At 46.8% G+C, this 25,980-nt stretch overlaps 1 protein-coding gene across 2 annotated transcripts in view; it reads left to right on the top strand.

The window, feature by feature from the left end:
* The first annotated feature begins 250 nt into the window (after positions 1-250).
* Positions 251-25,980, top strand: part of MYLK2 (myosin light chain kinase 2) — a 53,388-nt gene continuing 27,658 nt past the window's right edge. Inside the window, exons 1-3 of one of the 2 annotated variants that reach the window (XM_039363863.1) lie at positions 251-358; positions 16,131-16,463; positions 19,545-19,894. In XM_039363863.1, coding sequence (XP_039219797.1) covers positions 16,225-16,463; positions 19,545-19,894 — 589 coding nt within the window. In that variant the 5' untranslated portion in view covers positions 251-358; positions 16,131-16,224. Of the gene's footprint in view, positions 359-12,074; positions 12,445-16,130; positions 16,464-19,544; positions 19,895-25,980 lie in introns of those variants that run through there. The other variant, XM_039363862.1, reaches the window with a different exon arrangement.

Genomic DNA, 25,980 nt, shown 5'->3' with positions numbered 1-25,980 from the left:
CGCAGCTGTGTTGTGTGTTCACCGCAGGAAAGGAAAAAAACACCCAAGCCGGAGTCGTGCGGGTGTCCGAGACCCCAGACGCTCCAGCAAAGCAATGTGCTGGCAGAGGAAGGACGTGGGCTTTTTTTAGCCGGAGCTGGTGGCATTATCGCTCGCCAGCCAGCAGTGTTGCTGACTGGCTCTCACACCTCCTCGGATCCTCAAATCTGCTCTCTGGACGGGGTGGGTGGGTGGAGGGGTAAAGCCCAGCATCCCCCCCCCCCAGCCCACAGGGATGGCAGAAGGACGGTCACATCTGTCTCTCCCCTCCGGGCAAGGTGTGACCTGCGTTATGGAGCGCTGGCAATTGGGCTTGCAGGTAAGAGCCGGGCGTTTGGCAATGCCCACCGAGCCGCCTGGCAGTGGGGCTCGATTTAGCTCGGAGATCGGGTTTCCCCCCCCCCCCAGAAGGGGATGAAGAGGGGCTGCCTAACCAGCCTCCCCCCCCCACACGGAAAGAGCAAAAAGGTTAAAGGGTGTCCTGATCCCGGCGGTGACGGCAACGTAGCCAGGGGAACCGGCATGCTTGAGTCCCTGCCAGCTGCCCCAGGACGGGCGCGGGCTTTGCCTTCCCTACAGCCGGGTTGGATTCCTTGCGTGCAAAAGGTCTTTGGAAGAGGCAGAGGGTGATGCAAGCTTCGGCCTTGGCTTCAAGTAGAGAGGGCTTTGTGCTGGAGGCTCTGCCGGGTAAAGATAGATAGAGCTTAGTCTTGGAGGCTCTGCCAGGTCAAGGTAGAGAGGGCTTTGTGCTGGAGGCTCTAAAGTAGAGAGGGCTTTGTGCTGGAGGCTCTACCAGGTAAAGATAGATAGAGCTTTGTGTTGGAGGCTCTGCCAGGTCACGGTAGAGAGGGCTTTGTGCTGGAGGCTCTAAAGGTAGAGAGGGCTTTGTGCTGGAGGCTCTACCAGGTAAAGATAGATAGAGCTTTGTGTTGGAGGCTCTGCCAGGTCACGGTAGAGAGGGCTTTGTGCTGGAGGCTCTAAAGGTAGAGAGGGCTTTGTGCTGGAGGCTCTACCAGGTAAAGATTGATAGAGCTTAGTGTTGGAGGCTCTGCCAGGTCAAGGTAGAGAGGCCTTTGTGCTGGAGGCTCTAGTGGGTCAAGGTAGAGAGGGCTTTGTGCTGGAGGCTCTACTGCAGTGGTTCTCAACCTGTGGGTCGGGACCCCATTTGGGGTCGAACGACCATTTCACGGGAGTCGCCAAACAAGGCTGTCCGCCATTTTTTTCCCCCTTTTCTTTGGCCATGCCCCTGGCACCCGGTGATGTATAAGTGGTTGGGGGTCACCACAACATGGGGAACTGTATTATGGGGTCACGGCATTAGAAAGGTTGAGAACCACTGCTCTACTGGGTCAAGGTAGAGAGGGCTTTGTGCTGGAGGCTCTACCGGGTCTGGTACCCACACTTCAGGGCCAGATCTAAACCATCAACCTTGCAGAGAGCAAAACTGGTCCTCGACTTACGACCACAATGGAGCCCCACATTTCTGTTCCTAAGCGAGACGGTTAAGTGGATTTTGCCCCATTTTACGACCTTTGTTACTGAGCTCTTGAGTGGATCACTCAGGGACCTGGTCATTCAGTCACTTTGCTGGTCAGAAGGTCGAAAAAGGGATCCGATGGCCCTGAAACCGTCGTAAATATGAGCCCCTTGCCAAGCGTCCGGACTTTCATCACGTGCTGCAATGGTCGTAAGCGTGGAAAATGGTCAGGCATTCGGTTGCGTGGCGTCCTTTTGGATCTAAAATAGGGATTATTTTGCCTGAAATGGTGTAGGGTTTCCTGCCTGAGCAGGGGTTGGACTAGATGACCTCCAAGGTCCCTTCCAACTCTATTATTATTGTTGTTGTTACCTATCAAAAGTACTCTACAGAGGAAAAGGGACCTCCAAGGCCCCTTCCAATTCTTCTATCATCATTATCATTATCTATTATTATTATTAACATCACCATCATCAGCATTACTATTATTATTACCAGCACCACCACCACCATCATCATCATTATTATCCTTCTCCTCCTCCTCATTATTATTACTATTATTATTATTATATTATTATTACCATCACCACTATCATCATCATCATCATCATCATTATTATTATTATTATCATTATTATTATTATTATTACCGTCATCAGTACCAGCACCCTCACCATCATCAGCATTATTATTATCCACCTTCTCCTCCTCCTCATTATTATTATGGATCATCACACAGTCAGCCAGATGTTCAGACTGGATTTGGCATTTTGTCTACCTATCGAGTCCTTACCCAGGACCTGGGATAGGCAGATGTGGATATTTGATGGTATTACAGATATCGTCGCAGGATGGAAGCAGTTCCTAGTAAGGCCGCCTTTTGCAATTGACTAATAGCAAATTTGTCAATGCCGATGATGGTGTTCAAGTGGTGCTCCAGTTGTTTTGGGATTGCACCCAAGGAGCCTATGACTATTGGTACTACCCTTGCTTGCTTTTGCCACAGTCTTTCTATTTCTATTTGTAGGTCTTTGTATTTTGTTATCTTCTCCAGTTCTTTCTCTTCTATTCTGCTGTCTCCAGGCACTGCCACGTCCACTATCCAGACTTTTTTGTCTTTCTTATCGACAATTGTTAAGTCTGGGGTGTTATGTTGCAGGTGCTTGTCTGTTTGAATTCTGAAGTCCCAGAGCAGTTTAATTTTATCATTTTCTATGACTTTCTCTATTTTATGATCCCACCAGTTTTTGCTTACAGGCAAATGATATTTTTTGCAGATCTTCCAATGCACCATTGTTGCTACTTTGTCATGCCGCTGCTTGTAGTCAGTCTGTGCGATCTTCTTGCAACAGCTTACCAGGTGGTCCACTGTTTCTTCAGCTTCTTTGCATAGGCGGCACTTACTGTCTGTTGCTGTCTTCTCAATTTTGACTTTATATGCATTTGTCCTTAAGGCTTGGTATTGTGCAGCCAGAATTAGTCCCTCGGTCTCTTTCTTCAATTTTCCTGCTCTTAGCCATTGCCAGGTTTTATTATTATCTGCTTTCCCAGCTATTTTTTTCATGTATTGGCCATGTAGTGCTTTGTCTTCCCATGCCTCTATTCTGTTCTTCATTTGGTCTGTCTTGTAGGCCAGTTTGGTCTCTCCAGTAGTTAGTAAGCCTTCCTGATATACTAATTTCAGTGCATCTTCATCATTGTTCTTCAGATATTCTTCCAAAGCCATTTTTTCTTCTTCAACCATTATTATTATTATTATTATTATTATTATTATTATTATCCTCCAGGCTAGCAGCCTATCGCCATACAAACTTCAACTGAAATGAACAATGAGCCAAAAAATATACATATGACGGGCAGAGGCAGAGGGCAATGCTTAAGGTAGAGAGGGCTGTACTGAATCTGGAGGCTCTACTGAATCTGGTTAATTAATTTATTGACCGGTGGAAGGGCTTACCTGCAGAAGTTGTGGGTGCTTCTACAAAAGACTAGACGGCGCCATTTCTCCGGAACGGCATCGATAGTTCTTATTGAGCACAATTGAGCCCAAATTTTCTGTTGCTACGCAAGATGGTCGTAAAGTGAGTTTTGCCTCATTTTAGGACCTTTCTTGCCACAGTTGTTAAGTGAATCGCTGCAGGTTAACATGGTTGAATCTGACTCCCCCCCCCTGACTTGGCTTGTTAGAAGGTCACAAAAGGGGATCACGTGACCCCGGGATGCCACGACCGTCATAAATATGAGTCAGCGGCCAAATCAATGGAAGGCATTCTATTTTAGGGCTGTTTTCTCCTTCCTTTTCTTTGCGAAAGACTTTTAAAAAACCCTCTTTGGGAAAGGAGAGGGAATTCCCATCATCATCATCATCATCATCCTAGTGCCTGGAGACAGCAGAATAGACAAGAAAGAACTGGAGAAGATAACAAAATACAAAGACCTACAAATAGAAATAGAAAGACTGTGGAAAAAGCAAGCAAGGGTAGTACCAATAGTCATAGGCGCCTTGGGTGCAATCCCAAAACAACTGGAGCACCACTTGGACACGATCATCGGCATTGACAAATTTGCCATTAGTCAATTGCAAAAGGCGGCCTTACTAGGAACTGCTTCCATCCTGCGACGATACCTGTAATACCCTCAAACATCCACATCTGCCTATCCCAGATCCTGGGTAAGGACTCGATAGGTAGACAGAATGCCAAATCCAGTCTGAACATCTGGCTGACTGTGCGATGATCAATAATAATAATAACAATAGTAATAATAATAATAATAATAATACCAAATCCACTGAACAGCTGGCTGATTGTGTGATTAATAATAATAATAATAATAATAATAATAATAATAATAAAAGTTGGAAGGGACCTTGGAGGTCATCTAGTCCAACCCCCTGCTCAGGCAGGAAATGAATCATCCAGCTGTTCAGCGAATTGACTTTGCTTGTCAGAAGGTCGCACAAGAGGACGCCCGGGATGCTGCGACCGTCATCAATACGATACGAGTCAGTGGCCAAGCATCCAAATTCGGATCGCGCGTGACTAGGTGGATGCTGCAAAGCTCACAGCTCCCAAGTCCCTGTTCTCAGGGCCCTTGCGACTTCGAAACGGTCGCGAAATGAAAAGTTGCAAGGCGAGGACCACCTGCATGGGGTCTCCTGCTTGAAGCGCGGGTTGGACTAGAAGACCTCCAAGGTCCCTTTCTTAGCCCGGCGATTCTGCATTCTCTCAGAGTCCTCCTAACCCCGTACAGCAGTGGTTCTCCACCTGTGGGTTGGGACCCCATTTGGGGTCGAACGACCATTTCACGAGGGTCGCCAAACAATGCAGTCTGCCATTTTTCCCCCCTTTTCCTTAGCTGTGCTACTCCCTTTTATTCTATTGGCTTTTGAAAGCCAATAGAATAGACTCTCTTGAATAGAGTCTAATTCTATTTGCTTTCAAAAGCCAATAGGAATTGTCCAGGATGTCTCTGCCCTGCTGAGCCCGCCAAAAGTCCCATTCTGCAAACGGTGCTGCACCAGTTGAGTAGTCCTCGACTTATGACCGGTTGAGTAGTCCTTGACTTACGACCGGTTGGGGGTCACGGCATTAAAAAGGTTGAGAACCACTGCCGTACAGGCACCATCCTTGCAGGCCAAAATTGTGGTACCCCCCCCCCTCCCTTCCGCCTTGATCCTTCCGTCAGAGGGCTGTGAAAAGGCTGCTCTTTTGTGCACTTCAGGTTTGGCACCACAACTGCAACTCGGATAATGGGTGCCGTTGCTTTGGCCCTCGGAAAGCCCTGCTAATGAGACAATAGGCCTTCGTTTTCCGTTTCCCCGGCTGTCTCCCAGATGTCTCTGATTAAGGCTAATCAGACACATGGCATCGGGGGACGGGTGTTAACTCACTGCTATGTCGCATACCACACCACAACTCTGAACCGTTTGCTGATTTCTCAGGAGGCTGGGAAAAGATGTCAGATGTTTTTTCTCGCCAAGGAACCAACACGTGGCACTGGGAATCCCTGTGGAATAAAACGCGCCCCCCCCCTGGAACCAGGGGCCAAGCGGGGCGAAATTCGCACGAGGAGCTTCAGATTTTCCACCGGTTTTTAAAGTTATTTTCTGTGCTTGATCTCTGTAAAGGAGAGAAGCAACTTAGAACTAAGGAGAAACTTCCTGACAGTGAGAACAATTAACCAGTGGAACCACCTGCCTCCAGAAGCGGTGAATGCTCCAGCCCTGGAAGTTTTTAAGAAGAGACTGGACAGCCATTTGTCCGAAATGGTATATAGGGTTTCCTGCCTGAGCAGCGGGTTGGACTTGATGACCTCCAAAGTCCCTTCCAACTTCTTCTTCTTCTTCTTCTTCTTCTTCTTCTTCTTCTTCTTCTTCTTCTTCTTCTTCTTCTTCGTCTTCATCATCATCATCATCATCATCATTATTAACATCCCAACCAACGCGTTTTGTACTGCTTGGGAAAAAAAAGATGCAGATAGTATTGATTTAATTGATTTTGTTTGCTTAATTTATTGGCTGCCCATCTGACCACAGGGTAACTCTGGCCAGCTTACAAGAATTAGATTTTGTCCATCTAAGCTTCTATTTTATTTTTTATTTTTTTTCCTAAAAAAAGGCTGGATTTGAATAAACCTAGCGATCATATCGTGGGTAACTTTTATACAGTTCCATGAAAGAAAGAAGGAATGTTACCAAACTTTGGGGAATATGGAGTGAAGGTCACAGTGGTAGGTGGTGCATAGAGAGTTTGGTGTAATGGTGAAAGTGCTGGCCTAGGAACCAGGTGGTGGTGAGTTCTAGTCCCGCCTTCGGCATGAAAGCTGCCTGGATGACTTTGGGCCTATCACCAGGAGACAGTGAATTCTAGTTCCACCTAAAGCATGAAAGCCAACTGGGTGACTTTATGCCAATCACCAGGAGATAGTGAGTTCTAGTCCTGCCTTAGCCATGAACGCTGGCTGGGTGTCTTTGTGCCAATCATCAGGAGACTGGGAATTCTAGTCCCACCTTAGGCATGAAAACCAGCTGGGTATCTTTGGGCCAATCACCAGGAGACGGTGAGTTCTAGTCCCGCCGTAGGCATCAAAGTCAGCTGGATGATTTTGGGCCTATCACCAGTAGACAGTGAATTCTAGTCCCACCTAAAATATGAAAGCCAACTGGGTGACTTTATGCCAATCACCAGGAGACGGTGAGTTCTAGTCCTGCTTTATGTATGAAAGCTGGCTGGGTGACTTTGGGGCGGCCACTTTGTCTCAGCCCAACCCACCTCACAGGAGAAATTAGAAGGAGGAAAGAGTACTAGGTATTTTTGCCGTCTTGAGTTATTTATAAACAACAATAAACACAGGATAAAAAATCAAAGAAAACGTCAAATCAATAGGGGGCATTGATGCATGACTAATTATGGCTTACTCAACACACCAAGATTACGTCAAGTGGGTTTCTATGACATGTGGGTCCTACTTTGCAGGGATGATGTGCAAAAAAATAGGAGACACAAATATATACTGCTCAAAAAAAATAAAGGGAACACAAACATATAGGATCCTATACATTTGTGTTCCCTTTTTTTTTTGTGAGCAGTATATATATATATATATACTGCCATTGGTTCAGCAACCTGGTTTGCTTTGGGGCACTATCTCCAGAGGAAAAGTGGCAACTCTCTAACCCAGCTCCCAATTATTATTATTATTATGGATCATCGCACAGTTAGCCAGATGTTCAGACTGGATTTGGCATTTTGTCTACCTATCGAGTCCTTACCCAGGACCTGGGATAGGCAGATGTGGATGTTTGATGGTATTACAGACCTCGTTGCAGGATGGCGAATTTGTCAATGCCAATGGTGTTCAAGTGGTGCTCCAGTTGTTTTGGGATTGCACCCAAGGAGCCTATGACTATTGGTACTACCCTTGCTTGCTTTTGCCACAGTCTTTCTATTTCTATTTGTAGGTCTTTGTATTTTGTTATCTTCTCCAGTTCTTTCTCTTCTATTCTGCTATCTCCAGGCACTGCCACGTCCAATATCCAGACTTTTTTGTCTTTCTTATCGACAATTGTTAAGTCTGGGGTGTTATGTTGCAGGTGCTTGTCTGTTTGAATCCTGAAGTCCCAGAGCAGTTTAATTTTATCATTTTCTATGACTTTCTCTATTTTATGATCCCACCAGTTTTTGCTTACAGGCAAGTGATATTTTTTGCAGATCTTCCAATGCACCATTGTTGCTACTTTGTCATGCCGCTGCTTGTAATCAGTCTGTGCAATCTTCTTGCAACAGCTTTATTATTATTATTATTATTATTATTATTATTATTATTATTATTATTATTATTATTATGTGGGAATGCCTTGGGTCTGCCCCTCCCCAGTCATTCTGCAGCAAATTCTGGAAAACAATTGCTGGCTTTTTTCTTCTCAAAAGCCTGTGAAGAAACCAGATGCCTTAAACGTCTGGGTGGAGTTAACGCATTAAAAATAGCAACGGCTGCAATTTATTCCCCCTGCAAGGAAAACATGGAAACGATCAAAATAAAACAAACAGCTGCAGCCTCTTTAAATGTGAAAAATAAATAAACATCTTGCAAAGCCACAAGAAGCATCTTCCGGCGTGTTTACGACACTCACCATTGGTTCCCCTTCTTCCTTGTCGTTTCAGACACCATAAAAATTGACACACACTTTTCCTTCTAGCACCTGGTTAGGTCATGAAAAGTGCAAGAAAACAACAGAGCTCAGAGAACACCAAGGACCCCACAGTCCTCCTCCCCCTCTTTCTCCTCCTCCGCAAACTCCACTTCCTTCTAGCACTGATGATGTTACCTAGTTGGGTCATGAAACGTCTGCAAGAAAAGATCCAAGTTCAGGGAGCACTAAGGACCCCACAGTCCTCCTCCCCCTCCTCCTCCTCCTCCTCTTCTTCTTCCTCCTCCTCCTCCTCCTCCTCCTCCTCCTCCTCCTCCTCCACAAACTCCACTTCCTTCTAGCACTGATGACGTTACCTAGTTGGGTCATGAAACGTCTGCAAGAAAACAACCAGGCTCAGAAAGCACCACTGTCGTCGTCGTCGTCGTCCTCCTCCTCCTCCTCCTCCTCCTCCTCCTCCTCCTCCTCCTGGTATTGACTCCTAGCGATCCCATAGATAGACATTCTCCATCACAATGTGTCCCTAACCTGGTCCTTCAGGTCTTCCAACAGTAACTCACCCACCACTGTATCTGAGTCCACCTCCTTACTGATGGTCCTCCAGTCTTCTCTTTCCTTCCACTTTCCCCAAAACTATGGCCTTCTCAAAGGAGATGGGTCTTCACGTTGGTTGGTTGGTTGATTCATTGATGTGCCATGAAGTCAATGTCAGCTCTTAGCAACCTTGTCCTGCCTTCAGGCGCTTTGGAGAATATGTAATAGTAGTAAAGTTGGAAGGGACCTTGGAGGTCATCTAGTCCAACCCCCTGCTCAGGCAGGAAACCCTGTACCATTTTGGACAAATGGCTGTCCAGTCTCTTCTTAAAAACTTCCAGTGTTGGAGCATTTACTGCTTCTGGAGGCAGGTTGTTCCACTGGTTAATTGTTCTCACTGTCAGGAAGTTTCTCCGTAGTTCTAGGTTGCTTCTCTCCTTGATGAGTTTCCACCCGTTGCTTCTTGTCCTGCTTTCAGAGGCTTTGGAGAATAGCTTGACTCCCTCTTCTTTATGGCAGCCCCTGAGATATTGGAATACTGCTATCATGATCTGTTCCTAAATGCCAGGTCTTCCAATGGTGCCCTCACCGCTACTGTAGCGGAATCCCTCCACCTTGATCATCCTTCTCTTCTTCTCTTTCCTTCCTTCCACTTTTCCCAGCACTATGGACTTCTCAAAAGAACTTGGTCCTGACATTAACTCATGAGGCGATCAAGTCACTCTTGACTCTTAGCAACCGTGTGGATTGTCCTCTAGGATGATCTGTGCCCAACCTGGTCCTTCAGGTGTCCTAATGGTGCTGCCCCTCACTCTTATATGTTGTTGCCCTTGATGATGTCCCATCAAGTATGAAGTCATGGTCGACTCTTGGTGACCACATAGATAGATTTTCTTCATGTTGGTCTATCCCCATCCTGGTCCTTCAGGTCTTCCAGTGGTGTGTCCATCACCACTATAACTGAGTTCCCCCCATCTTGATCATCCTCTTCTCTTTCTTTTCTTCTGCTTTCAATCAGAACTTTTCCATCCATCAGAATAGAGCTGGAAGGGACTTGGAGGTCTTCTAGTCCAACCCCCTGCTCATGCAGGAAACTCTACACCATTTCAGACAAACAGCTGTCTAATCTCTTCTTAAAGATCTCCAGTGATGGAGCGCCCACAATTTCTGGTGGCCAGCTGTTCCACTGACTAATTGTCCTCACTGTCAGGAAGTTTCTCCTTAATTCTAGGTTGCTTCTCTCCTTGATGAGTTTCCATCCATTGTTTCTTGTCTTGTTTTCTGGTGCTTTGGAGAATAATGTGACCCCCTCTTTCTTGTGGCAGCCCCTCAAAGGCAGTCAAATTTGATTTTGTGTAATGAGTCAACTTTTCCCAGCATTATGGTCTTAAATGATGGTGCCATCAAGTCACTCTTGGCTCTTAGCTGCCATATATGAATCATCCTCTAGGATGATCTGGGCCTAATCTGGTCCTTCAGGTGTCCTAATGGTGCTCCCACCACAACTACATGCTCTTACATATTGTCACACTTGATGGTGTGCCATCAACTGTGAAGTCATTGTTGACTCTTGGTGACCACATGCAGTAGATAGATTTTTCTCCATGATAATCTGTCCCTAACTTGGTCCTTCAGATCTCCTAATGGTGACCCCATCACTACTCTGAGTCCTTCCACCTCACTGCTGGTCGTCGTCTTCTTCTCTTTTCTTTCATCTTGCACAACTTTACAGCCTTCTCCAGAAAGTTGGGTCTTCAAATTGATGGATTATTTTCCACCGTTGACTCTTAGCAACCACATAGGTAGATCTTCTCAAAGATTCTCCAAGACAATCTGTCTTCAACTTGTTCCTTTAGGACTTCCAACAGAGCCACTGAGTAACTAAGTCCCTCCACCTCACTGTTGGTCACCGTCTTCTTCTCTTTCCTTCCAGCATAGTAGACTTCTCCAGAGGCCATGGTCTTTGTGCTGGTTGACTGATGTTCCATCAGTTCATTGTTGAGTCTTGGTGACTACGTAGATATCCAGGATGTTCTCCAGGATGAACTGTGCCCTACCTGTTCCACCATCAGAAACACCAGATCTTCCAACGATGCCTTCACCACCACTGTAATTGGGTCCATCCACCTTGCTACTGGTCATCTTTTTGTCCGTTTCTTTCAGGGATCAAGAAGCTTTCCCACAATACTTTCTTTCCACAAGAAGCTCCATCTTCAACACAGAATCTGGCTTTTTGCCACGACAAGCACTGATTTGGGGGGAAGTAAGGAAAGAAGTTGAAGGGCCTGTTGGCCAAACATTTGGAACACCAGTGGGGAAGCTTCACTAGTACAGATGATCTTGCATGGTACACAGCTACTGCCTTGTGCGATGTTTCTCAATGGTTCTCAACCGTGGCAACTTGAAGGTAAGTGGACTTCAACTCCCAGAATTCTAAGGGTTCAAGTCCACTTATTGTAACGTCGCCAAGGTTGAGAAACACCGATTTGGCTGGGGAATTCTGGGAGTTGAAGTCCATAGATCTTAAAGTTGCCAGGGTTGAAAAATGCTGGTCTAGCTGTGGAATTCTGGGAATTGAAGTCCGCCCATCTTAAACTATGCCAGCTGGGGAATTCTGGGAGTTGACGTCACACTTCTTAAAGTTGCCAGGGTTGAAAAATACTGGACTAGCTGTGGAATTCTGGGAGTTGAAGTCCATGTATCTTAAAACACGACGACTGGGGAATCCTGGGAGTTGAAGCCCACTCATCTTAAACTATGCCAGCTGGGGAATTCTGGGAGTTGGTCCACCTATCTTAAAACATGATGGCTGGGGAATTCTGGGAATTGAAGTCCATCTATCTTAAAACATGATGGCTGGGGAATTCTGGGAGTTGAAGTCCACTTATCTTAAAACATGATGGCTGGGGAATTCTGGGAGTTGAAGTCCACTTATCTTAAAACATGATGGCTGGGGAATTCTGGGAGTTGACATCACACTTCTTAAAGTTGCCAGGGTTGAAAAATACTGGTCTAGCTGTGGAATTCTGGGAGTTGAAGTCCATGTATCTTAAAACACGACGGCTGGGGCATCCTGGGAGCTGAAGCCCACCCCTCTTAAAGCTGGCAAGGTTGAAAAACATGGGCCTAACCGATCCAGTCTCCAAGCTGTCTGTCGTTTTCCTTCCCGATCTCTGGACCCTACTCCCTGCCAACGTGGCCCCATCCTACCCATCGAAAAGAGGAGCAATTCCATGCCGCTTGCCTGGCTCAAACCCAAAGCCATCTGGGAGGTCTGGGGTCTGCTCTGAGCCCTGAAATAACCCCCGCATCTCCCCGCCTGCTCACCTCCCTTGAAGCTTCTGAAGGGCTTGTTGCCACCACCGGAGGAAAATCCGGTTTGACGGGCGTCAAGAGTTCGTGGAGGATAGTGTGTCGTTTTCTGATTTCTGTTTGCTGAAATTCTCTTCCCGTCCAGCCTGGGAGGCCGGCAGGCAGCAGAATGGATTGTCCTTTGAACCGGGGCCAGCGAGAACAGGTGGCCACAGAGACAAGTGAGCAGCAGCGAGCTCATAATTCTGCCCAACGCCTTGGGTAAAAGAGACTTCCCTCTCCCTGCTCTGGGACACGGGGTATAGAAGGGGACGCGACGGAAGACCCTCTCCGACGGAGGACATTGGCGTCTGCTGCTCGGTGGCCTTGCCCAGGGGTGGCAAAGAGGGCCACACGGAGGGCTCAGGACATCCCTGCTCTCGGCCTCTTGGTGAGTTCCTTGCAGGGCTCCTCACTCAGGGTTACCTGCCCAGGTCAACTCCAGCTGAGGTGGCCTCCACGAGCTGGTTTGGGAGGAGGGGAGTCCCCAAAGAGAAGCCTTTTCTTGCACAAGCCCAGTTGGTGTGGACAGGCAAGGGTCCCACTGCACACGTCTGCGGTGGGCTGCTCTATCCGAAACATCTCCAGAACCTGCTGGAGATCTTCAACCAAATCCTTCGGAGGGCGGTTGGGCAAGGCGAGATCAAGCCAAGGTTGGCTCAGTGGAAGGAAGGCAACCAGGGGTGAGTCTTTCCTTCGACCTTCATTTTGTGTCTCGTGAGATTTGCTAGAGGGGATCATGGCTAGGAGAAGACAAGGCCCCTCGTGGGGGCCTCGGTGGTGCCTCCTGGCCAGCTTCTGGCTCCAACCTAGTCGCCAGCCTCTGGAACCTAGAGGTTGCCCACTTTTTTTGAACTCAAACCCCTCTGACCGGCGCTAAGCTGCACCTCTCTGGGTTTTCTCGACGGACGGATGATCTGCCATCAAGTTGGCGGCAGCTCCTGGCGACGACAACTCTAAATGCCCTCCATGCTGGGATCTTTCTAGGGCGCGTTACAAAGTTTTGGAAAAGTAGAATATTGTCTGCGGCTGTGTGCAGAGGTTTCAGGGACCGGATGGTCTTACTTTTCTGGCCCATGGCGTGGCTTCCCGCGCCACGGAACGATTGCAAACTAGCGAGAAAAGAGTTAACCGATCGAGAAAGGAAGGCGGCGAAATTCGGTAGCAACCGGAGGCAAAATGCCACTTTATGCAACAAGGAGTTTTCCTAAAGCGTCTGCGCCAACGGTGGAGTAAAGCAATACCTTTAAAAGGGCAGTAGGTTGGTAAGGTGCCCTCCTGGGCATAATTTATTGATTAACCAACCTCAAAGGAGAAATGATTCCTTAATCAGTGGGGTGGCGGATGAGGGCATTGAATTATTCCCTTTTAAAACGCCTTTGCTTCTGGTTTCCTACCAGAAAGAATGGCTGAACTATATTAAGACAATCTTGCTGAACAATTCTACTTGTTCCCAACATGATGTCATCTCATACTCATCCAGAATTAATCCTGGTCTACAAACAGGGAAGCTGTAGAGAAGTGTGGCTTTGAATCGAAGCAGGGGCTTGCAATATTTTGACATCAACGTACGACCCCAAATAATATAATATAATATAATATAATATAATATAATATAATATAATATAATAATAATAATGGCAAATTGACAAATTTGCCATTAGTCAATTGCAAAAGGCGGCCTTACTAGGAACTGCTTCCATCCTGCGACGATATCTGTAATACCATCAAACATCCACATCTGCCCATCCCAGGTCCTGGGTAAGGACTCGATAGGTAGACAAATGCCAAATCCAGTCTGAACATCTGGCTGACTGTGCGATGATCCATAATAATAATAATAATAATAAAACTTTATTGTCATTGTATGTGTATACACAGTGTACACATACAACAAAATTTACTTGACACCTAAAGACCAGGTCCCACACACATAATCCCCAAACACACTCTCACCCACCACAATTCCCCACCCCTAAAACCACCCAAACAAAAACTGGTGGGATCATAAAATAGAGAAAGTCATAGAAAATGATAAAATTAAACTGCTCTGGGACTTCAGAATTCAAACAGACCTGCAACATAACACCCCAGACTTAACAATTGTCGATAAGAAAGACAAAAAAGTCTGGATAGTGGACGTGGCAGTGCCTGGAGATAGCAGAATAGAAGAGAAAGAACTGGAGAAGATAACAAAATACAAAGACCTACAAATAGAAATAGAAAGACTGTGGCAAAAGCAAGCAAGGGTAGTACCAATAGTCATAGGCTCCTTGGGTGCAATCCCAAAACAACTGGAGCACCCCTTGAACACCATTGGCATTGACAAATTCGCCATTAGTCAATTGCAAAAGGCGGCCTTACTAGGAACTGCTTCCATCCTGCGGCGATATCTGTAATACCATCAAACATCCACATCTGCCTATCCCAGGTCCTGGGTAAGTAATCGATAGGTAGACAAAATGCCAAATCCAGTCTGAACATCTGGCTGACTGTGCGATGATCCATAATAATAATAAAACTTTATTGTCATTGTACGTGTATACACAGTGTACACATACAACAAAATTTACTTGACACCCAAAGACCAGGTCCCACACACATAATCCCCAAACATACTCCCACCCACCCCAATTCCCCACCCCTAAAACCACCCAAACATCCACCCAACAGACCAAGTAATACTGTCCAACAGTTCACTGATGGTGGCCTTTTAGTTCATTGTTGAGTGCAATTATAGCTCTGGGATAAAAACTATTCAGAAAACGTGTGGTCCGAGTTTTAATTATTCTGTATCTTCTGCCAGAAGGCAACAGTCCCAAAAGATTGTAAGCAGGATGGGAAGAGTCCCTGAGAATGTTATACAATTTCTTCAAACAACGAGATTCGAAGATGTTGTCCAGGGCTGGTAGCTGAAATCCTATAATATTCTGGGCAGTTTTAATGATTCTCTGTAGAGCTTTTTTATCCTCTACAGCAGCGGTTCTCCACCTGTGGGTCGGGACCCCATTTGGGGTCGAACGACCATTTCACGGGGTTCGCCAAACAACGCAGTCCGCCATTTTTTCCCCCTTTTCCTTAGCTGTGCTACTCCCTTTTATTCTATTGGCTTTTGAAAGCCAATAGAATAGACTCTCTTGAATAGAGTCTAATTCTATTGGCTTTCAAAAGCCAATAGGAATTGTCCAGGCTGTCTCTGCCCTGCTGGGCCTACCAAAAGTCCCATTCTGCAAATGGTGCTGCACCAGTTGAGTAGTCCTCGACTTACGACCGGATGAGTAGTCCTCGACTTATGACCGGTTGGGGGTCGCGGCATTAAAAAGGTTGAGAACCACTGCTCTACAGAGCTACTTCCATACCATGCAAGAATGCCGTATGTCAGGACATTCTCAATGGTGCTGTGTTAGTAGGACAGAAGTAGACGCTTTATCTTGCTAAGTGAGTTTTGCCCCATTTTATGACTTTCCTTCAATCCAGGGTGGTGAGGATATGACAGCCCTCTTCCAAATTGCCCAGTTGTTTTTTTTTAAGGGTTGATTGGTTAGAGTTGCATTCACACGACACGCTAAGCCCCAGAAAGACGACTATAGCACGTGGGGCAGGGAATTCTGGGAGTTGAAGTCCAGACATCTTAAAGTCGCTGTTATGGTTCCGGCTAATGAAATACTTCAAAGAACTTCCAGGCATTTATTTTCCTAAAAGTCTTTTAATGTTACAAAATGTCGGCACAGACACAACGGAGGGATGCTAGGATCTAAGTTCTCTTCCTCTGAGCAGTTAAATTATCAGCATGTTCCCTCCCTAAATTAGCCTCATATCTCACACTATCCAATTAGTGTGAAGGTCAAATGTTTTCTTCCTCTTTCTTTCCCCCCCCCTTTACCCCCAACCCCCCTTCTGCTCTGTATTAACCCCATAATTACCAGACAATTCTACATATTGTCAAAAGCAAGAATATACAATATTTGCAGCGTTGACAGTCGCCATGTTTGCAGACACCTGATCTAAGTCATCCTGGCTTCTTGTAGCCTGGAGGAACCTGCTGATCGGCCTTCATCTGTGATTTGTCTCCTGCAGGAATTGATCTGAAATCTCTGGAAAGGGAAAAGGTCAGTTTGGGAGATCTCTACAGGACCCCACCCCCCGTTGGTGCAGGAGAGTCATCCAGAGGATGGAGAAGGATGGAGAAACCAGCAGTGTGCAGGATAGCGGGGGAGGGGGAGAACATGTACTCCCAGAAGGTCCAGCCCAGGAGAAAGAGAAGCCAACCGACCAGGGCCAAGCTGAGAAAGCAGAAGACAGCCCAGGTGAGTCCCAGGAAGTGAAGGACCACCCAGGTGACCCCAAGGATGATCCACAGACGCCTCTGCACATCCAACACAGCTTCAGCTGCCCAGCAAAGGTGAACAGGTAACGTCCTTCAACTGCTACATCCATTGATTGGAGGTTCTTCCGCAAATAGGCCTACCTGTACAACGAGCGAAGCAATAGGTCCATCTTTGCAAATGGACTGGGGTGCAGGTGTGAAGATGACTGGGAAGATATTCAACCAGTTGGGAGAGGAGGGTTTTTTTTGGGGGGGGGGGAAGACCAGGGGAAGACCCTTGAACCAGTTTGGCAGTTTGGGTGGGTTCTACGCGGAGACAGTTCCTTGTGGGTTTCTGCTCCAGGCTACGTGTGCTGGGATGAAGTCACGCTGGGACCTTGAGATGATGAGGAAGCTATTGCAAAGTGTAGAGGAGGAAGGAGAGGAGAAGGAGAAGGAAGGAAGATGGAGACAGGAGGAGGAGGATGACAAGGAGAAGGAGGAAATCAAGTAGATGGAGGAGAAGGAGGGGGAGAAAGAGAAGGAAGGAAGATGGAGACAGGAGGAAGAGGAAGAGGAGGAGGAGGAAATCAAGGAGATGGTGGAGAAGAAGAAATCAAAGAGATGGAGGAGGAGGAGGAGAAGAAAAGGAGAGGAAGATGGAGACAGGGGAGGAAGAGGAGGAGGAGGAGGAGGAAATCAAGGAGATGGTGGAGAAGAAGAAAAGAGAAGGAGAGGGAGAAAGAGAAGGAAGGAAGATGGAGACAGGAGGAAGAGGAAGAGGAGGATGACGAGGAAGAGGAAATCAAAGAGATGGAGGAGGAGGAGAAGGAGAGGAAGATGGAGACGGGAGGAAAAGGAGGAGGAGGAGGAAATTAAGGAGATGGTGGAGAAGGGGAAAAGCGAAGGAGAGGGAGAAAGAGAAGGAAAGAAGATGGAGACAGGAGGAAGAGGAAGAGGAGGAGGAGGAAGAGGAAATCAAAGAGATGGAGGAGGAGGAGGAGGAGGAGGAGGAGAAAAGGAGAGGAAGATGGAGACAGGGGAGGAAGAGGAGGAGGAGGAGGAGGAAATCAAGGAGATGGTGGAGAAGAAGAAAAGAGAAGGAGAGGGAGAAAGAGAAGGAAGGAAGATGGAGACAGGAGGAAGAGGAGGATGACGAGGAAGAGGAAATCGAGATGGTGGAGAAGAAGAAATGAGAAGGAAAGGGAGAAAGAGAAGAAAGGAAGATGGAGACAGGAGGAAGAGGAAGAGGAGGATGACGAGGAAATCAAAGAGATGGAGGAGAAAGAAAAGAGAAGGAGAGGAAGATGGAGACAGGAGGTGAGGAAGAGGAGGAGGAGGAAGAAATCAAGGAGATGGTGGAGAAGAAGAAATGAGAAGGAGAGAGAGAAAGAGAAGGAAGCAAGATGGAGACAGGAGGAAGAAGGAGAGAAGGATGACGAGGAAGAGGAAATCAAAGAGATGGAGGAGGAGAAGAAGAGAAGGAGAGGAAGATGGAGAGGAGGGAAGGAAGAGGAGGAGGAGGAAATCAAGGAGATGGAGGAGAAGGAGAAAAGAGAAGGAGAGGGAGAAAGTGGAAAAGGAAGATGGAGACGAGGAGGAGGGAGAGGAGGATGAGGAAGAGGAAATCAAGGAGATGGAGGAGAAGGAGGAAACCAAAGAGATGGAGGAGAAGGAGAAAAGAGAAAGAGAAGGAGAAGGAAGGAAGATGGAGACAGGAGGAGGAGGAGAAAGAGGAGGAGAATGACAAGGACGATGAGGAAATCAAAGGAGATGGAGGAAGGAAGAATGAGACAGGAGGAGGAGGAAGAGAAGGATCCAGGAGAGCTGTAGCTTGTGGGGAGCTCAGTCTTGGGGGGTGAGGTGGAGGAAGAAGGAGGAGGAAGACTGTGGGGTCCTTGGTACTCTCTGAACCATCCAGGAAAAAAACCCCAAAGTTGTGAACTGGGTCCCTCTGGCATTCTCTCCTATTGGCTTCCCTTGGTTGTGGCTCATACAGGTGGTCCTCTACTTACGACCACATCTGAGCTCAACATTTCTATTGGCAAGCCAGACAGTCGTGAAGCGAGCTTTGCCCCATTTTTACGACTGCTCTGGTCACGGCCATTCAGCGGACCGAGGCAGCCATTAAGCTAGCCACGGGGTTGTGGTTAAGAGAATCCAGCTTCCTTTTGACGGCCGCAAAACGGAGTCCCAGGGTGACCCGGGGATGCTGCAACCGTCCTAAGTTCATGCCAGTTGCCAAGCCTCCAGAGTTTGATTACGCGTTGTGGTAAGGACTTTAAGGGGAAGCAGAGGCGGAGGAGGCCCCACCTGAACGGGGCCGATTGCTAGGCTGGCCTTACGGGAGACCCCCCCCTTCGCGGCTTTCTCCCACCCTGCTGTCTTTGGGGCTGGGGTCTTTTAAAAACCTGGGCTGAGGATCTCAGTCGAGTCTCCTGTAGAGGTGAGAGACAGGCAAAGGTCGTGTGCAGAAAAGTGCCCCTCCAAAGCCTGTGTGCCCTTCCTCTCTGCATCTATCTCATTCCTGCACACCACCATGGTGATATGAAAGTGCGCAGGTCTGTGTGACCTTGCCAGTCTGGTAACAGCTAGCTCGCATCAACAAGATGCTATTAACTATTCCCTGTTTCTGGCCTCTGGCTTTTATACTCTTGAGCAGTGGTTCTCAACCTGTGGGTCGGGACCCCATTTGGGGTCGAACGACCATTTCACAGGGGGTCGCCAAACAACGCAGTCCGCCATTTTTTCCCCCTTTTCCTTAGCTGTGCTACTCCCTTTTATTCTATTGGCTTTTGAAAGCCAACAGAATAGACGCTCTTGAACAGAGTCTAATTCTATTGGCTTTCCAAAGCCAGTAGGAATGGTCCAGGCTGTCTCTGCCCTGCTGAGCCCGCCAAAAGTCCCATTCTGCAAACGGTGCTGCACCGGTTGAGTAGTCCTCGACTTACGACCGGTTGAGTAGTCCTCGACTCACGACCGGTTGGGGGTAACGGCATTAAAAAGGTTGAGAACCACTGCTCTTGAGGATTGGTAAAGGCTTTTAGCCAATGAAATGCTATTGTCACGTAGAAACTTTTGCTTCTTATAAACTCTATATAAACAATAAAAACTGCGTAGAGAGCAGCCATTTTTTGCACCCTGCAATGACTGAGCACTGATTACTACAGTCTCCTCTGTTTCAGCTTAGGAGATATTCCAGAAGAGACCCCGGCTGACCCCAGCGCACAGAGTCCTGGAGAGCCCGCGGCTGCTTCTCCGTCTGTCCAGGAGCCCGCGCCCGGAGAGACCCCCACACCAGAGAAGGAAGAGGAGGGGTCCCCTGACCAGATCCCGGGGCCGGCAGCAGAAGCCCCCAGCCCCGCCACTCAAGAGAGTGACAGGACTTTGGCGGAAAAGCCCCTCTGCCCTGCTCCTGAGGCCGCAGGGGTCTCTCCATCCCCCGGAAGCGGAGAGACCGCCAGCTCTGCGGAACCGGGCTCCAGCCCCTACCTCACTCCAGACTTTGGCAAGGAAGACCCCTCTCTGATCTTGGGTAAGGTCATCTGGGATGTCTGGCTTCAGGCCCGGGTTTGAGCTGGTGGAAGGAGACCGTGCCTCCCTTTGCAAGTTTCTAGTCCTCATGCGACTGCAGGCGCAGGTAAACCTTGATGCACGGCCACAATTCAGACTGCGGTCCCTGATGCTAAGCGAGGTGGTTGTGAAATAAGTCCTCCCGATTTTATGTCCTTGGTGGTCACGGTCGTTAAGTGAATCGCTTCATCTTTAAGCGAATCACATGGTTCTTAAGTGAATCTGGCTTGTAAAAAGTTGTAAATGGGGAGGGGGAGTCCTGCAATCCCAAGGTGGGGCAACCGTTGTAAATATGGGTAGTCTTAGGACCACAGTTGAGCCCAAACTTTCTGTGGCTAAGCGAGGCAGGGGTGGAGTGCATTTTGTCCCGCTTTACGACTTTTCTTGCCGGTTGTTAACCGAATCTGGTTTGCCCCATTGGCTTTGCTCGTCAGAAAGTCACACAAAATGGAATCGTATCACCCGGGGACATCGCGACTGTCCTAAATGTGAATCCGTGGTCAAGCAACTGAATGTTCCCCAGGGAGGCTGCAACGGTCATAAGTGTGAAAAATGGTCACAAGTCACTATTTTCAATGATGTGGCGACTACAAAATGTTACTAAATGAACGGTTATAAGTCGAGGACAGCCTGTAGTTTTCAGCTGGCCTTCAAAAAGTATCAACAGGGGACAGTCAGAAAAAAGCGATCGCAGGTCCTCCTCGATTTACGGCGACAATTGAGCCCAAGATTTCTGCCGTTCAGTGAGACATGCGTTTTAAGTGGGTTTTGCCCCGTTTTTACGATCTTTCTGGCCTCCGTTGTTAAGTGAATCACTGTAGTCGGTAAGTCAGTCACACGGTCGTTAAGTGAATCTGGCTTTCCCCATTGGCTTTGCTGGTCAGAAGTTTGCAAAAGGGGATCACGTGACCCAACCGGGAACACTGCAACTGTCCTAAGTACACGTCAGTTGCCAAGCCTCTCAATTTTAATCGCGTGACCGTGGGGATGTTTCAATAGTCGCAAGTGTGAAAAATGGTCCTGTCACCTTTTTCAGTGCCGGTCACTAAATGAACTTTTGTAAGTCGAGGACGACCTGTAGTATTATCATTGCAGCTGGTCACACAGAGGTCAGCCAGCTGTTTAGACTCGAATTTAGCATTTTTATGCCCCTGTTGCACCTTTTCACGCTGGCGGCCTGGAAGAACAGGGAGCAGCTGGGAAACTTTGCGCGCGCATGTAAACGGGGCCGCACACACACCCACAAGGCACTGGCAGCCCCGTTTGTGTAGGCGTGCAGGCACTAGCCGCTGTTGCTAGTCCCGCACACATGCACAAATGGGTCTGTGGGTGCTAGCGCGAGTGGGGTTGAGTGCGTGCAAAGGTGTCCGCGCACTGGCCAGCTTGTTCTGCGGCCCGGTGGCTGGTAGGAGTAGGCCACAGCCCATAGGTTGGGGACCCCTGCCCTATTGGGTCCTCCTCAAGGACCTGGGATAAGGAGATGTGGCTTCTGTGATGGTGTTAGAGGTCTCATTGCAGGATGTCTGCATGGGACTACCGTTGAAAAGTATTCGGAGACTACAGTTGGTCCAGAATGCAGCCGCGCGAGTGATAGCGGGTGTTCCTCGGTACACCCACATTACACCTATCCTCCGCGAGCTGCACTGGTTGCCTATTGGTCTCCGGGTCCAATTCAAGGTGTTGGTTATTACCTTTAAAGCTCTATATGGCTCAGGGCCAGGCTACTTGCGAGACCGCCTACTACCTCATAGTTCCCTTCGTCCGGTTAGATCCCACAGGCTGGGTCTCCTTCAGGTCCCGTTGGCCAAGCAGTGCCATTTGGCGGGGCCGCGGGGGAGGGCTTTCTCTGTGATTGCGCCCACGTCTTGGAACCAGCTCCTCCCGGAGATTAGGACCGCTCCCACCCTGTTGGTTTTCCGCAAGCTGCTTAAGACCTGGCTTTTCCGGCAGGCCTGGGGTTTATAAAATCTGACCCCTGGATGACTGTTACTGTACTGTTTGTTTTGTTAAGTTACCGTATTTTCCGGCGTATAAGACGACTTTCTAAAGCATGCAAATCATCTCCGAAGTCGGAGGTCATCTTATACACCGAGTCGTCTTATACGCCGGAAAATGCGGTATATTGTGTTTTTATTGTTAGCCGCCCGGAGTCCTGCGGGAGTGGGGCGGTCTATAAATTTTAATAAATAAATAAATGTCAGCTGTTGCGAGTCGAACTGCCTTTTGCAAACTGCCTTTGGCGATTGTGGCACTGCCGAGAGTGTCCAAGTGGCGTTCCAGATATTTTGGGATTGATCCCAAAGCTCCTATTACTGTTGGGACCTCTTTTGCTTTCCTTTGCCACACTTCTAGTTGCAGGTCTTTGTATTTTATGATTTTTTTTTTCCTCTTCTATTCTGCTGTCTCCAGGTTCTGCCACGTCCACTATTCAGACTTTTTTTTTTTTTTGCCCTTTTTTTATTCACAATTGTTAAGTCTGGGGAGTTTTGTGCCTCTGTCTGTTTGCGTTCTAAAGTCCCGGAGCAATTTAGCTTCTTCGTTTCCTATGATTTTTTTTCTATTTTGTAGTCCCACCAGTCCTTGCTTGCAGGCAACTGGTGTTTCTTGCAGATCTTCCGATGCACCGTTGTGGCTACTTTGTCGTACCGTTGTTTGCAGTCGGTCTGGGTGATCTCCTTGCAGCAGTTGTTGGTCCACTGTTTCTTCAGCTTCTTTGCAGAGACAGCATTTGCTGTTTGGTTGCTGTCTTCTCAATTCTGGCTTTGGATTTGTTTGTTCTTAAGGCTTGGTCTTGTGCAGAAATACAAATATGTAGTCTATACATATACAGGTATAGCATAGGGAATATCTTGCTCAATAGTAACAACTGTGAGAGAGATCTCAGAGTCCTAGTGGACAATCACTTAAATAGGAGCCAGCCGTGTGCTGCAGCTGCCAAAGAAGCCCACACAGTGCTGGGCTGCATTAACAGAGGGATAGAATCAAGATCACTTGAAGTGTTAATACCACTTTACAAGGCCATGGTAAGGCCACACTTGGAATCCTGCATCCAGTTGGTCACCACAATGTAAAAAAGATGTTGAGACTCTAGAAAGAGTACAGAGAAGAGCAACAAAGATGATTAGGGGATCGGAGGCTAAAATATACAAGGAACGGTGGCTGGAATTGGGTATGTCTAGTTTAATGAAGAGAAGGACGAGGGGGGACATGATAGCAGTCTTCCAGTATCTCAGGGGCTGCCCCAAAAAAGAGGGAGTCAAGCTATTCTCCAAAGCACCTCCAAAGGCAGGACAAGAAGCAACGGATGGAAACTAATCAAGGAGAGAAGCAATCTAAACTAAGGAGAAACTTCCTGACAGTTGAAACAATTAACCAGTGGAACAACCTGCCTCCAGAAGTTGTGAATGCTCCAACACTGGAAGTCTTTAAGAAGAGACTGGACAACCATTTGTCTGACATAGTATAGGGTTTCCGTCCCTTCCAATTTTTATTATTATTATCAATCATCGCACAGTCAGCCAGATGTTCAGACTGGATTTGGCATTTTGTCTACCTATCGAGTCCTTACCCAGGACCTGGGATAGGCAGATGTGGATGTTTGATGGTATTACAGTATCGTCGCAGGATGGAAGCAGTTCCTAGTAAGGCCGCCTTTTGCAATTGACTAATAGCGAATTTGTCAATGCCAATGGTGTTCAAGTGGTGCTCCAGTTGTTTTGGGATTGCACCCAAGGAGCCTATGACTATTGGTACTACCCTTGCTTGCTTTTGCCACAGTCTTTCTATTTCTATTTGTAGGTCTTTGTATTTTGTTATCTTCTCCAGTTCTTTCTCATCTATTCTGCTGTCTCCAGGCACTGCCACGTCCACTATCCAGACTTTTTTGTCTTTCTTATCGACAATTGTTAAGTCTGGGGTGTTATGTTGCAGGTGCTTGTCTGTTTGAATTCTGAAGTCCCAGAGCAGTTTAATTTTATCATTTTCTATGACTTTCTCTATTTTATGATCCCACCAGTTTTTGCTTACAGGCAAATGATATTTTTTGCAGATCTTCCAATGCACCATTGTTGCTACTTTGTCATGCCGCTGCTTGTAATCAGTCTGTGCAATCTTCTTGCAACAGCTTTATTATTATTATTATTATTATTATTATTATTATTATTATTATTATTATTATGTGGGAATGCCTTGGGTCTGCCCCTCCCCCTCCTTAAGGCTTGGTCTTGTGCAGCCAGAATTAATTCCTCGGTCTCTTTCTTCAATTTTCCTGCTCTTAGCCATTGCCAGGTTTTATTATTATTTGCTTTCCCAGCTATTTTTTTAATGTATTGGCCAGGTAGTGCTTTGTCTTCCCATGCCTCTATTCTGTTCTTCATTTGGTCTTTCTTGTAGGCCAGTTTGGTCTCTCCAGTAGTTAGTAAGCCTTCCTGATATACTAATTTCAGTGCATCTTCATCATTGTTCTTCAGATATTCTTCCAAAGCCATTTTTTCTTCTTCAACCATCTGATGTACTTGTAGCATTCCACGCCCACCTATTTGCCTTGGTAGATAAAGTCTATCAATGTCACTGCGTGGATGAAGGGCATGATTCATTGTCATTATTTTTCTGGTCTGCCTATCCATTGCTTTTAGTTCTGCTTGAGTCCAGTCCACTATTCCAGCTGTGTACCTAATGACTGGGATTGCCCAGGTGTTGATTGCCTTTATGGTATTTCCTCCATTGAGTTTGGATTTTAAGATCTTCTTCACTCTCTTGATGTATTCACCTCTAATCTTTTTCTTGACTTCAGTGTGCTTGATGTTGTCAGCTTGAAGGATACCCAAGTATTTGTAGTACTCTTCCTCATCCAGACTCTTAATGTTATTTTCGTGGGGCATCTTGATTCCTTCAGTTTTCACTATTTTTCCTTGTTTGATAGTAAGTGTGGCACATTTGTCCAAGCCAAACTCCATTACAATATCTTGGCTATATATACGGACAGTGTTGAGCAGCGATTCTATTTCAGATGATGTTTTTCCATACAGCTTCAGATCATCCATGTAAAGGAGGTGGGATAGTCTAGCAGATGTTTTTGATGTTTGATAACCATGTCCTGAGTTATTCAGTATTGTTGACAGAGGAAACAGTGCAATAACAAATAGTAATGGTGATAATGAATCTCCTTGAAATATTCCTCTCTTGATATTAACCTCTCCCAGCTTTTCACCATTGATCTGCAAATATTATTATTATTATTATTATTATTATTATTATTATTGATCATTGCACAGTCAGCTGGATGTTCAGACTGGATTTGGCATTTTGTCTACCTATCGAGTCCTTACCCAGGACCTGGGATAGGCAGATGTGGATGTTTGATGGTATTACAGATATCGTCGCAGGATGGAAGCAGTTCCTAGCAAGGCCGCCTTTTGCAATTGACTAATAGCGAATTTGTCAATGCCAATGGTGTTCAAGTGGTGCTCCAGTTGTTTTGGGATTGCACCCAAGGAGCCTATTACTATTGGTACTACCCTTGTTTGCTTTTGCCACAGTCTTTCTATTTCTATTTGTAGGTTTTTGTATTTTGTTATCTTCTCCAGTTCTTTCTCGTATTATTATTATTATTATTATTATTATTATTATTATTATTATTATTATTATATACAGCATATTATAATTCAGAATAGTACAGGTAGTCCTCAACTTACAACAGTTCATTTAGTGACCATTCAAAGTTACAATGGCCCTGAAAAAAGAGACTTACGACCATTTTTCCACACAACTGTTACATCATCCCTGGGGTCATGTGATTAAAATTCAGAACTTGGCGACTGACTTGTAGTTACGACGATCGCAGTGTCTCCCCGGGGTGGGGGTCACGTGATCTCCTTTTGCGACCTCCTGGCCAGCAAAGTCAATGGGGAAGCCAGGTTCACTTAACGACCTAATTTAACAGCTGCAGTGATTCACTTCACAACTGCAGCAAGAAAGGTCATAAAATGGGACAAAATTCACTTAGCAACCATCTTACTTAGCCAGAGAAATTTGGGGCTCAATTGGGGT

Source organism: Crotalus tigris, unplaced genomic scaffold (genome assembly GCF_016545835.1).
Source record: "Crotalus tigris isolate CLP2741 ecotype Arizona unplaced genomic scaffold, ASM1654583v1 scf7180000019601.482383, whole genome shotgun sequence".
Classification (NCBI taxonomy): domain Eukaryota; kingdom Metazoa; phylum Chordata; class Lepidosauria; order Squamata; family Viperidae; genus Crotalus; species Crotalus tigris.
This window is presented reverse-complemented; position numbering and strand designations above follow the sequence as displayed.